We start from the raw sequence: 13,390 nt of genomic DNA, 5'->3' as shown, positions 1-13,390 counted from the left end.
TTTTGGCATGTAAGTGATTTTATACTACAATTGCCAAATGAAGTTTTGTGACCTTGTCAGTGGGAATGAGGGTAAAAGTCAGATTTTCCTGTGCCTTTTTTCACTGATAGTCCTAACTGTAGATAAAATGTGTTTGACTTTTTACGTGTGTTACTTCCTTGGTAATTTATTCTAAGTCTTTTACAGCTAGGTTATTATCTTACCTCTAATGCTATTTGATATTTTTTTAGTCTTAAAAAATTCTAAGGTAGGGACCGGGGAGATAGCTCAGTGGAATAAGCACTTGGCTTGGCAAGCGCAAGAACCTGAGTTCAATCCCCGGTTCCCAAAAAAAAAAAAAATTCTAAGGTATACAAAGATTAATTTGGCCAATGTTTTTGAATGAGTAAATATATTTTAATTAATGTGACAAATAATTATATTCATTTGTACCCAATGAGTTAAAAAATAAGTGAACTTCTTTTTTTGGTAACTATTGGTACAGTGTTTTCTATAATTTGCTCATGAAGCTGCTAAGAATTTGTAAATAGAAAATATTCTAAAGTGAAACTTGTGGGTCTCCAGGTATCCTTATGTGTTGTACTATGAAAGTTAAAATTTAAATGTGATAGACTATGTTTAGTTTTAATAACTCAAATTACTAGAGAACTTTTTTAATTTTTTATTCATTTTAATGTGAAAAAAGATAAAATAGCAATGGAACAGTTTCAAAACAGGTTAATAGGACAGTTACAAGAATTAATACATTGCATGTTGTTGTCTTTGTAGCAGTTATTCAGAGTACAAGATGCAGACATGATATCTTGTCTAAACAATATTAATATAAACCTTTCAGTGGAATATCCATCTCTGACAAAACAAAACAAAAAAGGGGGATATAAATAAAGGACTGTTTGTTGTGAAAAATATATGTATATATGTATATATAGTATAGTGGGGATAGATATACAGCTACTTTCTACTCAGAATTTTATAAAGTAAGTCTTTTAGGCCTGAGATGGTGTCTCATGCTTGTAATTCCAGATTCTGAGAGGTCGAGGCAGGGGGCTCGCTATAAGCTTGAACTACATATAGTAAGTTCAAGTCCAGCTTGAACTAACTACCATAGCAAGACACAATCTCAAAATAAAAATTTTTTTAAAGAAAAGTAGTCCTTTAAAATATGAAAATATTACTTATTTTAGAAGAGAATGCCTTCTGAAATTAATTTGATGTGCCATTTGCTTAGATAACTCTAATACTTCAAATAAAAGTTTCAATAATAAATGCCTTTAACTAGAATCTGAGAAGTCATAGAAGTTTGCTAATGTTTTCTTGTTTTTTTATTAATATATCTCTGCAGTATATAATGATTACACTCACGGTGAGGAGTTGGTACATGCACACATAATCATTTTTTTTTCTCATTCCTTCCCCTCCTTCTCCTCCCTCCTCCTCCGTCTCTTGGTCTCTTTGCCTTTGGCAAAGTTCTATCTCCCCATGTGCTAGTATCTATCTTTTATTTTGCTCTTTATATTTTGGGTTTTTGCCCAAAGGAAAAAGGAAAGCTTCTACACTGCTGACAGAAATGTAAAATAGTACAACCATTATGCTAACATATTTATGACCCATTAAGATTTCAAAAAAGCCTTTTTATCTACATTGTCTTATTTGTTCCTCAAAATAATTTTATAAAGTAAATTAAATGGACAATATTGCTATTTGAAAAATGGGACTTGCCAATGGGACATAGTTACTGACGGATTTAGTATTTAAGTCTGTCTTTTGTTTTTGCTTTTCATTATGACAAATTTTGAATATGTGATAGTAGAAATATTTGGTAAATTCCCATATACCTATTCTGAAATGGATATGTCTCTGTTAGTAATATACACGTGTCGCATCAGCCTTATCTTTTTTGTTGTTGTTATAGGCTAAGTCTTATTATAAAGTCCCAGACATTTTGACTTTTACCTTCCCACTTCTGAAGGGAAGAGATGGGAGGGGAAAGGCCGAGAGGATTTTCTTTCAAGCAGAGGAGTTAAGGATAAAACATAGAAATCTCTGTAAAAGTCAAAATGAGTATTTTAGTGAACATATGTCTCTTTAAAAATGATGTTTTCTTAATAAAGGCAATAAAGTTATCATACCAAACACAATTAGTAACAATGCCTTAGGGCCAGGGAGATAGCTCAGTAGAATAAGTGCTTGCCTGGCAAGTGCAAGATCCTGAGTTCAATCCCCAGTACTGCAAAAAAAAAAAAGTAATAATTCCTTAATATCACACTCAATTCATATTCAGATTTCTCCATTTGCCCCCAAAATAACTTCTTTTAGGGTAGTATGTTTGAATCAGGATCTAAAACCAGGACCACACATAACATTAGTTTATAATGGCCCATAGTTTTAGCCTGTGTTCAATTTTTTTGACCCATCTGCTGTTTGTGAGGCAGCACATTCAGGCCACACTGTGTGGCAGAGTAGAGTCTCTTTACCTCAGCCAGGGAATCAAAAGAGAAAAAGAGGAAGGGCTGGGGCCCTATCCTCATGGCCCACTGTCTCTTTCACCCTGATAGCTAGAAGACTTCCACTGGGCCCCACTTCTGAAGGGAAAAGAGGGGAGGGGAGAGGCCGAGAGGATTTTCTTCAAGCAGAGGAGTTAAGGATAAAACAAATATCTATGTTAAAAGAATTCCCTGTCTTTACCTAGTATAGAGTTCTAGTTCCCTAAGGCACAATTTTGCTTTCACTTTTCTTTGGTTTTCATAACCAGATTTTTTGTGTTGTTTCTACAGAAAATGGTACATAAAACAAATGAGATGAAGCTGCAGAAATACTGTATAAAAGTTTCTCAAAGTAGAAAATAAAAATACACATAAAATAATAAAATATTTTAGCTTTGCTAAAATACAATGGTCAAAGTATACCCTCCTATGTGGTACTATAATTAAGTTATAACTAATTGCATTCACATATCTCAAAGGCAGGTATTTCTCCTTTGTTTTTCTAATCCTAAAAGGATGACTGCAAAATAAAGGAAATTAGTAAGATTCCTTTTAAAAAAACTACCTGTTTGTTCTGGGGAAAGAAATATTTACCTAATTGCAAATCTCAGACATTTCTTAAATCTATTACTTATGTCTCATTTATTTTTTGCATGTATCTAGTGTGAGAAAAATACACTGTGGCAGTGATTTATGTGCAGAATACCATCATACTGAATTGGTAAAATTGTATCCAGTAAAAACCTAAGTAGCCTGACCTATTTTTGTTTTCTCCAACTTACTGTGTGTGCTCAAGCCTCATTTTTAAGAGTCTAATCATATTACACATCTTGATGGAAGCAATTATATCAATGGTGCAGGAAATTCAAATGACCTTGTTTTTTTATACCACTTTGAATGGGTCAGTGCTGTTAAGGGCATTTCTGAGAGAGGCACAAAGTGATTTTCTTTCAAGAGTTATTGATTCATGCCCCCTCTATTTTATTTCAGGTGGATCATCCATGCTATGGAGTATGAACTTCAGATCCGTGGCAGAGACAAGCCATCCATAGACTTATATCAGTTGTCACCTAGTGAAGTTAAGCAACTTCTGTTGGATATTCTGCAGCCTCAACAGAGTGGAAGGTAATGAGGAGCATGTATTACTGACAAGACATTCTGAATGTACAAGCATAACTTTTAGCTTGATATATGAAATTAATAAGCTAGTAATAAGAAATAAAATGCAGTGTAGTATTAGGGCCTATGTTACTGAATGTAATATAAACAGATTAATTAAAAGTATGTCTCTTTAATTTTGTTTTAATTTGAAATTTATGTTTTTTTCAGGAGTGGCTTATAAGATATTCCTCATTTTTACTATTCTATGCAAAATGTAATACTTCATACTGCTTTGGTCAATTCCCATTCTGAACATTTATATATAGCATTTAGCATCTACTCCCAGTATTTTGGCAGAAGGGATTGGATGTGTTACCATTAGCTAAGTATATTGCTGTGACGTTTTCCCTAAATAGACTGTAAACACTGGGGCTAAGCACTTCTCTAAACTTAACTTGTGCTAGCCTTAGGATAAGAGCAAAATAAATACTTGTAGTTTGCATCTGTACTGTGGACTGTACCTTGTTGAATACACCTATAATAATATTCCAATAGCTGTTTTATTGAGTTAGACAAGTTAATACTGAACTTCATATGGAAAAACTCACATGCAAACATAACCAGAAAACATAAAAGGAAGATTTGCTGTAATAAACATTAAAAATATTCTCATTTAAAACACTATAAAATTGATGTGTTAACAGATAAATGGCCCCATTTCAGATAATAGAAACTCTACAAGTAGATCCCCAGTAGCCATTTAAAGTTAGTATATGAAGAAGGTAGCATCTCAAATCACTGGACCAAAGATTAACATTTGAATTATGTAGTGATGAGACAACTGGATAGCCATTTGCAAGAGAAAAATCAGTTATTTTATTCAAACACAAGCGTCAAATCCAGATAGATCAGAATCTAAACATAAACAATGAATTTATTCAAGTACTAACAGAAGACATGGGCAGTTTTCTTTTTAACTTTGTTTTGGAAAAGCCTTCCATATTTTAAACCTAACTAAAAGGTAAAAAAGAAAATATTAATGGAGGAATAGTTTAAAACAATATTTTGTGTAACAAAAGATAATGTCATGAAATAGTTGAGAAGTGAACAAAATATATGCCACAGAGAGCTAGTATCCAAAAGTTCTTAGGAATTTAGAGGAGCAGCAGGAGACAGGAAAAGGAATGTTGCTACAAGGTTGTAGCAACATAAAAGACTGCTACAAGGTTGTATATGGTTAGATTTCTGGACTTATGTGTAAACATAAGAATTATATAATTCTTTATGCCTATTTTTAAAATATATTTTAAATTTTTAAATGTTTTTTCATACCATTCTGTTGGGACTTAAAGTTCAACATATCAACACTTGATGAAAAATACCTGTTCCATGTTATGCCTACGATGTTTGATATTCAAACAGATAGTGAGGTTAAGCTTAACAGTCTAGGTTGTATGGTAATAACAATAAGCTTCTCTTCTGGAGGGTTAACAACCTAAGTTTGCAGACCAAAATTAGAGAAAAAGGAGGGCCTCAAGGAAAGCCAACATTTTGGCCCTAGCCTTCCAAGGTCAATTAAGACTCAGGACATATGAGAATTTGTACTGTAACGTCATGTAACTCAGTAGTGTCCCAAATTTTCTGATCAAGGAGATTATGGGGCCAAAGAAGAAAGTGATCGATGATGTAGAGTGTGCCTAAGGAGAGTCACATGGAGAGAAAACATTCTCTCAGGCTTTCACAGAGAGCACACATTGGCCAAGCAATGGCCATAACTCATCCACATGGCTGCCACTGACAAAGGTTCTACAATCTGAGGTACAGGGTCTCAGGATAAATCCTGAGGGGATTTGACTGACCTTATCAGATTCAAAAGCTACAACTCTTGTTGCATAGGTCCTGCTTTACCTTGGTCTTAACCATCCAGCAGAAAAATATAAAAATGAAATAAAAGAAGTAAAGCCATGCTGTTAATGTTGAGCTGTAGAGGACTCAGGTCAACAATTTCTAACATTGCCAGTGAAGTGGAAGACCCAGTACTATTATGGACTACTGGACTCTTTTAGAATATTTTGCTGAGTTAACATACCTATAATATTCAAACGATGGAACTAAACAAAAAAGGGGATACAGATGAATGTCCGTTTTGTATCTGTGTATTCAAAATGGTTAGGATAGATATATAGTTACATTTTCTTAATGAATAGAGGAATTTGTTGTAATAGTGTTTGTAAGTAGGATATCATGTCTGCATCTTGTACAGCAAATAACCACTAGGAAGAGAGTATGCAATGTGTTAATTATTGAAACCATTCTACCAATTTGATTTGAAACTGTCTCATTGCTATTTATTTCTTAATAAAATTATGGGTAAAAAAAGAATTTAGACAAGCAACAAAAATTTCAAGATATGAATGGGAGATAAGCATGACTAGCAAATTCATTTAAAACATATAAAATGGCTTTTTAGATACTTAAAAAGATAGTCTAGCTAATGCATAATTAATTAGTACAAATTAAATTATATTGGACCATTTCTCATCATTCATACTGGCCAAAGTTTCAAAGTATAATAAACACTTTGTTAGGCTCTAGCAAACAGGCACTCTCATATGTAACTGAGTACAAACAGTAAAATACAAAAGAACTTCTATAGTATACTACTCTTCATGTAATAATTGAGATATAATGAAACATCATGTTTATCTGCTCATTTGTGTAGAAGGAATACAGGAAGGATAAATCGGAAACTAGTTCATTTGGTCACCACTAGAGAGTGGTGGCAGCAGATGGACAGGAAGGAGAAGCGTGCAGGGTGACAGTAATAGTGAGCCTAGCAGTAATAGAGAACCTAGCGGTACTACAAATGGGTGGCATTACCACACTGAGGGGGAAAGAAAAGAACTAACCAGATTCTCATTGGAAAATTTTGCTTTGACTCGAGATAGTAAGACTAAAGAAAAGGAACAGCACATATATAGTGTACTGTGGCTAACAAAGCTTTTCTTACAGATGTCTGGATTAACATTTCTAGACATGTAAATATGTATTGAGCAAGAACTAGATTTTCCACTATTAATGACAGTGTTATAAATAGAGAAAGAAGAAAACATAGGCTGGACTGAAATTAATAATATCAATGTGAATTTGTGGTTTTTAGACAGACACAGAAGTGACTGTGGGTATGCATATGTATGTATGCATATACAGCCATTATTTCCAAACTCTTTCTAGTGAGATTACCTAAAGACAATCAAGCCCCAGTGGTAATGAACAAATGTCGTACCCAGGTATTGCTTTCTAGATGTTTTGTTCCATTTCCTTTTGTTTTGGTTGACATACTGTCTCACTATGTAGTTTAGGCTGGCCTTGAACTTACAGTGTAACCAGGTTGGCCTCAAACTCATGGCAATTCCTCCTTACAGGCATGTGCTATTGCTTTCTAAATACCATTCTGTAATGAACAGAACCCGTATTCTTTGGACAAATGATTAGTTTCAAAACAGGGCAGGAAAAATATAAGATTAGCCTGGAACACCTTGTGCCAGAAGTCAGAAAATCTCAAAATATGAGAAACGTGTCAGATGGACACTGGTGAAAACTGGAGGGAGCTCCTGTGGCTATAGCTGGAACAATTTGAGCAGCATAATAAATAATGGTAGTATTGGATGATAACACGTAGAGTAAATATCCCTTAGCACATGCTGCTTTGAATAGTGGAAGAGAAGGGACTCTTACTTTTACCAGAATCCTAATTAATAAGTATAGCTAGGATACTGGAAATAAAAGTAATTATTAGGCAAATACAACAGTAATAATTCTTGTAGACAAGAATCATTTTAGGATGGAAGTAACATAAGGAATGAAAATTTGCATAATTTAAAAATATTGTACTTAAAATAGCTCATGGCAAAGGGGGGGCATGATTTCACAGTGGAGAGATCTAGCAGACACTACGATTAAGATTAGCACTTCCAGTGGTAATGTGCATCAATATCGTATACCTATTTATATGATGACCTGTAAAAAATACATTACTTCTGGATATTCTTACCAGAAATCCATGATTTTAGTCACTTCATAAGAAGCATCAGACAGTCCCAAAATAAAGAAAATCCTGCAAAACCATAGATATATCTAACATGACAAAGTCATAAAAGAGTAAGGAAAGGCTGAGGAACTGTCCACAGGTTAGAGCAGTCCTTCTATGAGACATGAAAGTTAAATGCATTGTGGGGTCCTGGACCAAAACATTAGTGATAAAATTGATTAAATTTGAATAAGGTACATAGATTTATGTTATTCTATCAATGTTCATTTCCTAGTCAATAAAATTGCTGTAATTACGTAAGAGTAGGGAAGCTGAATAAAGAGAATATAATAGCTTTGTGAACTTTCTAACTTCAGTAAATCTAAAGTTTTCAAAATAAAATGGCAAACAATGAAAAAGATATTTTAAAATAATTCCTTACCTACATTGTGAGAACTCTCACATTTCCTCTTATATTTTAAGGAAACAACTTTTTTGTTCTTGTTTTTGTCAAAACCAGGCAATGGGGGATGGAGTAGTCATTAATTACTAGTAGGCCTTAAACCTTTGAGCTTCTTCACTTTAGAAAATAACGCACTTGTGGGTCAGGGAGACAGCTCAGTGTCATAAGTGCTTGACTGGCATGTGCAAGGTCCCAAGTTCAATCCCTAGCATCATAAAAGAGAGAGGGAGAGGGGGAGGGAGAGGGGGGAGGGGGAGGGGAGAGGAGGAGAGAAGAAGAGAGGAGAAGAGGAGAAGGGAGAGAGCAGAAGGAAAAGGGGAGGGGAGAGGGGGGAGGGAAGAGGGGAAGGGAGGGGAGAGAGAGAAAAGAGGAAAACAAGAAAGAAAGAAAGAAAGAAAGAAAGAAAGAAAGAAAGAAAGAAAGAAAGAAAAGAAAAAAGGAAGAAAGATGTCTTTTTTCTTATGCAACTATCAGATTTCATTTGTCCTCTTTCACAAGATCAGAAATGTCTTTCCTGTTTACTGTATTCCTAGAAATATTGTTGGTCATGGCATACCTCCCTTGTGTTGCATCGTGCATTTCACCCTACTACCTCTTTAAATGCCAAATGCAAAATATACATACCTGTTCTGTCTTTAGCTTTTGCGAGAGTATACAACTACATCACTATGTTCTTTAGAAAGTATGCAAATTCTACGTCTTTAGCAGTTTGTGAATGGTGCATTGTATCTATGACTCTTCATCCATGAAAATAAGTGATCCAGAATTTCATCATATCAGCTATGTTCTGATTATTATGTTCTGATTATTGTGACACACAAAATTTTATATCTGATATTTTCAGTAGTGAGACTCTATCTGTATTTAAATAACAAACTCTTATGAAGTTGAACAGTTTCTAAATATAAGGTAATTTCATTATATACAATGATTTTTGAGCACTCATTTATTTATCCATTCATCAAATATTAAGCACCTTTGAGCAAGCAATATATAGGAATGATGAAGATCTTTGATTTCTGTGCTTGCACAGAGCCTGTGTTTTATTATATGTGAGAACCATAGAAATCTATTATGATGTTTGTCACTCCTGTTTTCTTTTTCTTTCTTCCTTGGGCTGCTTGTTTTTAAGTGGAACTACTTTCTATATTAGAAAATCATTTGATCATATAGTGAATAACTCATAGTTTACAAGAGAATAACATTTTATCTATTGAATTTTTTAAAGTCTTAGAGATTTCTTCCCCTACTACAAGCTCTGTTTTCACTATGAAATATTTACTAGCATTTGTAACATGGAAGATAGATGGGATTGGGCTTTTATTTCTTACCCTCCTGGGACAGTGAATTTACACAGAAAGACTTGCTTTCTACCAGAACAGACATTCTTGTCAGCTCTGAGACATTTTCCTTTGGTCTACAGATGCTGGTTGAATAGGCGTCAGATCGATGGGTCTCTGAATAGAACTCCCCCTGGCTTCTATGACCGAGTGTGGCAGATCCTGGAGCGCACACCCAATGGGATCATTGTGGCCGGCAAGCATTTGCCACAGGTAAGGCCCCTCCACATTTTGTCAGGAAGGAACACCCAAAGATACCTTAGGGGCCGGGGAGCTAGCTCAGTAGAATAAGTGCTTGCCTGGCAAATGCAGGGTCCTGAGTTCAATCCCCAGTATCACACACACACACACACACACACACACACACACACACACAGACCACCTTAAGGAGGAGAGTATCCTCTCTCTGTGTACTACAATAATTTTTTTGATTTTCAATGTTCTATGAGTATTCAAAGAAGGGATATCCAGATACCTGAAGGGATAAAATAGTGAACTAGAGTTGAACATGGTAGTGTAATCCCAGCACTTTGGAGATTGAGATAAGAGGACCACTGCAAATTCAAAGCTAGCCTAAACTGTATAGTGAGACCCTGTCTGAAAAAACTAAATAAATAAAATACTAGAAAATAAGAAGTCCAGTCATGGGGATTGGCAATATTTCCTCAGGCTAAATTACGTTTGTTTTTCTTTTCTTTTTTTTTTTTGTTTCTATTTTTGTTTATTTTTATTTTCAAAGAATACAAAATAGTAATAGAAAAAAAAAACAGCATTAGAAATGATACAAGATTTTACTAAACAAAGTAATGGGAATTCAACAAGGGTTACTATATTACATGATGCTGTGTGAGAGATTATTTCTGATTGATAAATTATTTTGTGGCATGCCATATCATCTATCCTAAAGAGTATTTCCTGTGCACTTGAGAAGAATCTGCTGCCATTGAATGGAATATTGTGACTGTGTCTGTTAGGTCAGTCTGTTCCAAAGTGAAAGTAGAATGTAGGGCTGAGCAGATAGCTCGGCAGTCTAAGTGCCTGCCTGGCAAGTAGAAGGACCTGAGTTAGATCCCCGGTAGCACAGGCCATGCTGGCCCCAGGACCTTGGCCGCGTCGTACCTGCCACTGAAACTAGGTGTGGTAGGTACACCAGTAATCCCAGCACTGGAGAGGCTGAGACAGGAGGATCATTCTGAGTCTGAGCCATGTATCAAGACCCTGTAGCAAATAAATAAAAGAAAAAAAAAGAGTGTAATATTTCCTTATTGATTTACTGTGTAAATATTCAGCTCAGTATTGATAGCAGCACATTGAAATCATCTATATTACACTCTTATCTCTTCCTTTGGTATATTAGTGTTTTCTTTTTATCTTTAGGTACTGTGAGATTGGATATGTATTTCTAATTGTTTTATTTTCATAAAGTGACCTTTTTCTCACTCTATAATGTTCTTGTTTCTTCCTGTCTATTTTTGCATAATATATATATATATACATATACCTTATAGCAAATAAACTTTATTTATCTGCTCCTCAAAGATGACAATTTTAGAGTTCCTGTAAACAAAATAGCTTGCTTTTCTCTTCTACTCAGGTTGTAGGCCAGTGCTGGGGGACTTTACAATCAGTAGAGTGTATACTGCAAAGAAAGAATCTAGTGAGCCCAAGGAGCAAAATAACTCATAATGCTGGAGATAAGGAAATCACTACTTAACAATTAATGTGCTACTTGCATTGAATGTGAAAAAATGTAGTTAATTTTTATATCAATGGAAAGAGAGTCACTTATTTTATTGAGGTAGTATAAATTACCTGTCATCCAAATAAATGTAATATCGTCTCCTATGTTTGGTATCCCAAGTTATATAAACTAGCTTGCCTCTTTAATGTGAGTATTATGTTTATTTAATGCTGGCATTGGGCCGGCCAAATAGTTCAGCAGATTAAAGCACCTGCAAGCAGGTACAGGGGCCGGGATTTTAATCCCCGAGCCTGCCATGCCAGCCCTACCTCCAAGGTGCACTGAGGCAGTTGACACTGGGCATGGTGGCACACGCACCTGTAATCCCAACACTTGGGAGGCTGTGAACAGGAGAATCACTGTGAGTCTAATCTAGTAGTGAGACCCTAAACCCTCTGTAGACCCTTCTCTAAAGTACAAAAAAAAAAAAAAAAAAAAATTCCTGGCCTTGAAATCATCCTGCTTATACACACAAAAGAAGTAGAGTACTGTTTTTGTTTCTACTATTGAAACTTGAAAAATATTAATTTTGACTCAATTTTTTATACAGAAAGATATTCATTAATGCATGCACCCATTCTCATTTAGCTTTTATTTGTACAGTAGGGCACCTTTGGAAGGATACATGGGAAATGTTTAATGCTATTTTTTAAGAAGAAAGGCTGAATGTGTTTGATGGGGACAGTGTGAACTTTTCTCTGAATCCCCTTTTTACATTACACAATAATTACATGAATGTATATTTTCATCCAAAAAATAAGTGAAAACCTTTCAAAATGTTCTGTCAGTGATGGTGAACCTTTTCGAGCCTTCAGTGATGACAAAAAGTCCACTGTGACACACAAAGCATAGGTTCAGCACTGCTGCTTTATGTCATTCTGGGACTGCAGAAGTGGTTTTATTTACTTGTTGCTGTAGTTACTCAATCCCTTCCCTAGGAGTGACCCTTCCTCCTGGAAGTAGAAACAGAGTCCCTGCTGTGAGTGTCCTGCTGCTTCTGAGAGTCTCAACCCTGCACACAGACAGTGCCTTCACTCAGCCCATTAATGTTTGTCTGGTTTCCTTTGATCCTGTGATAGTCAAGGCCACTCACTTCTAGCATCTTTCCTTTGCTAACAGTAACAATAGATGCAGGCTAAGTATTGTTTTGGTCCATACACTTTTCAAATGTACATGTCACCAACATAATAACTTTGTAAGAAAGGTGCTTTATTATTCCCACTTGATAGATGAGGAAACTGAAGTATAGGAAAACGGCCAGTCCTAGCCCAGGCCCGGTGAGTGTCTGAGAGAGCTTCCGGCTATACTGCGCTGGCGGGACCTACCGTTCCCAGCCTAGGCGCAGCGTGGACAAGATCTTCTTCCACCCCCTTGGGACAACCCCCACCACTCCACAACACCTCCCCCACCCTGACCACATAGTAGGAATTTCTGCCCCATTCCAGAAATCCCCAGACCCAGTCCTAGCCCAGGCCCAGAGAGTGTGTGGGAGAGCTTCTAACTACCATGCGCCAGCAGGACCTACTGATCACAGCCCTGGCACAGTGTGGGTGAGACCCTCTTCCACCCCCTTGGGATGCCCATCACCACTCCACAGCACCTTCCCCACCCAGCCTGCTGAGTAGGAATTTCTGCTGGGTTCCAGGAACCCCCAGATCAAGTTTTATCCCAGGCCCAGTGAGTGTGTGAGAAAGCTGCCTCTCCCCCCTACTCTACCTTGTCCCCTCCAGACTGAGCTCAGGCCTGGCATACAGGCCTGGGGTGAAACCCTGCAGCTGCAATCCCTGCAGATAATGTAGGGGACAGAACCACCCAGCTAGTCCAGGAGCAGAACATCTTGCCAGAGAGGCACAACAGGTTCACTCCCATGGGCAGCAGCAGGAAGGAGCTGAGCACAGCAGCCAGACCCAAGCCAGGAACAGCTGGATAAATCCAAACTTTGTAGATCTGCACCTGAACTTTATAGTAGGTGCTAAGGTTATAACTGCACCAAAGATCTACAAAAAAAGGTCAGAAGACAGTGCTACACAAAATGACAACGAGAAGGAGCAAAATGCAATCTCAGACCGCAAGCCCACCCATAACAAGTACAGAGGACACTAACACAGAACAAAGTGGGAATCACACAGTTGAAATCAATGAATCAATGGCTTCTGAAATAAAGAAACAGCTGCAGAAAGGTATAGAGGAACTCAGATTGGAAATGAAAAAAGAAATCCCTGAATTAATAAC

General features: G+C 36.4%; 1 protein-coding gene across 5 annotated transcripts in view; it reads left to right on the top strand.

Annotated features, from left to right (window-relative positions):
- Positions 1 to 13,390, top strand: part of Phkb (phosphorylase kinase regulatory subunit beta) — a 268,116-nt gene that overhangs the window by 248,749 nt on the left and 5,977 nt on the right. For all 5 annotated transcript variants that reach the window (XM_023712979.1, XM_004629191.2, XM_023712977.1 and 2 more), the window contains 2 exons: positions 3,474 to 3,608; positions 9,501 to 9,630. In XM_023712979.1, the coding sequence (XP_023568747.1) occupies positions 3,474 to 3,608; positions 9,501 to 9,630 (265 nt within the window). The remainder of the gene's footprint in view (positions 1 to 3,473; positions 3,609 to 9,500; positions 9,631 to 13,390) is intronic.

Source organism: Octodon degus, unplaced genomic scaffold, assembly GCF_000260255.1.
Source record: "Octodon degus isolate 3935 unplaced genomic scaffold, OctDeg1.0 scaffold00028, whole genome shotgun sequence".
In the NCBI taxonomy this organism is placed as follows: domain Eukaryota; kingdom Metazoa; phylum Chordata; class Mammalia; order Rodentia; family Octodontidae; genus Octodon; species Octodon degus.
Note: the sequence above shows the minus strand (reverse complement) of the source record. Positions and strands in the feature narration are given on the sequence as shown.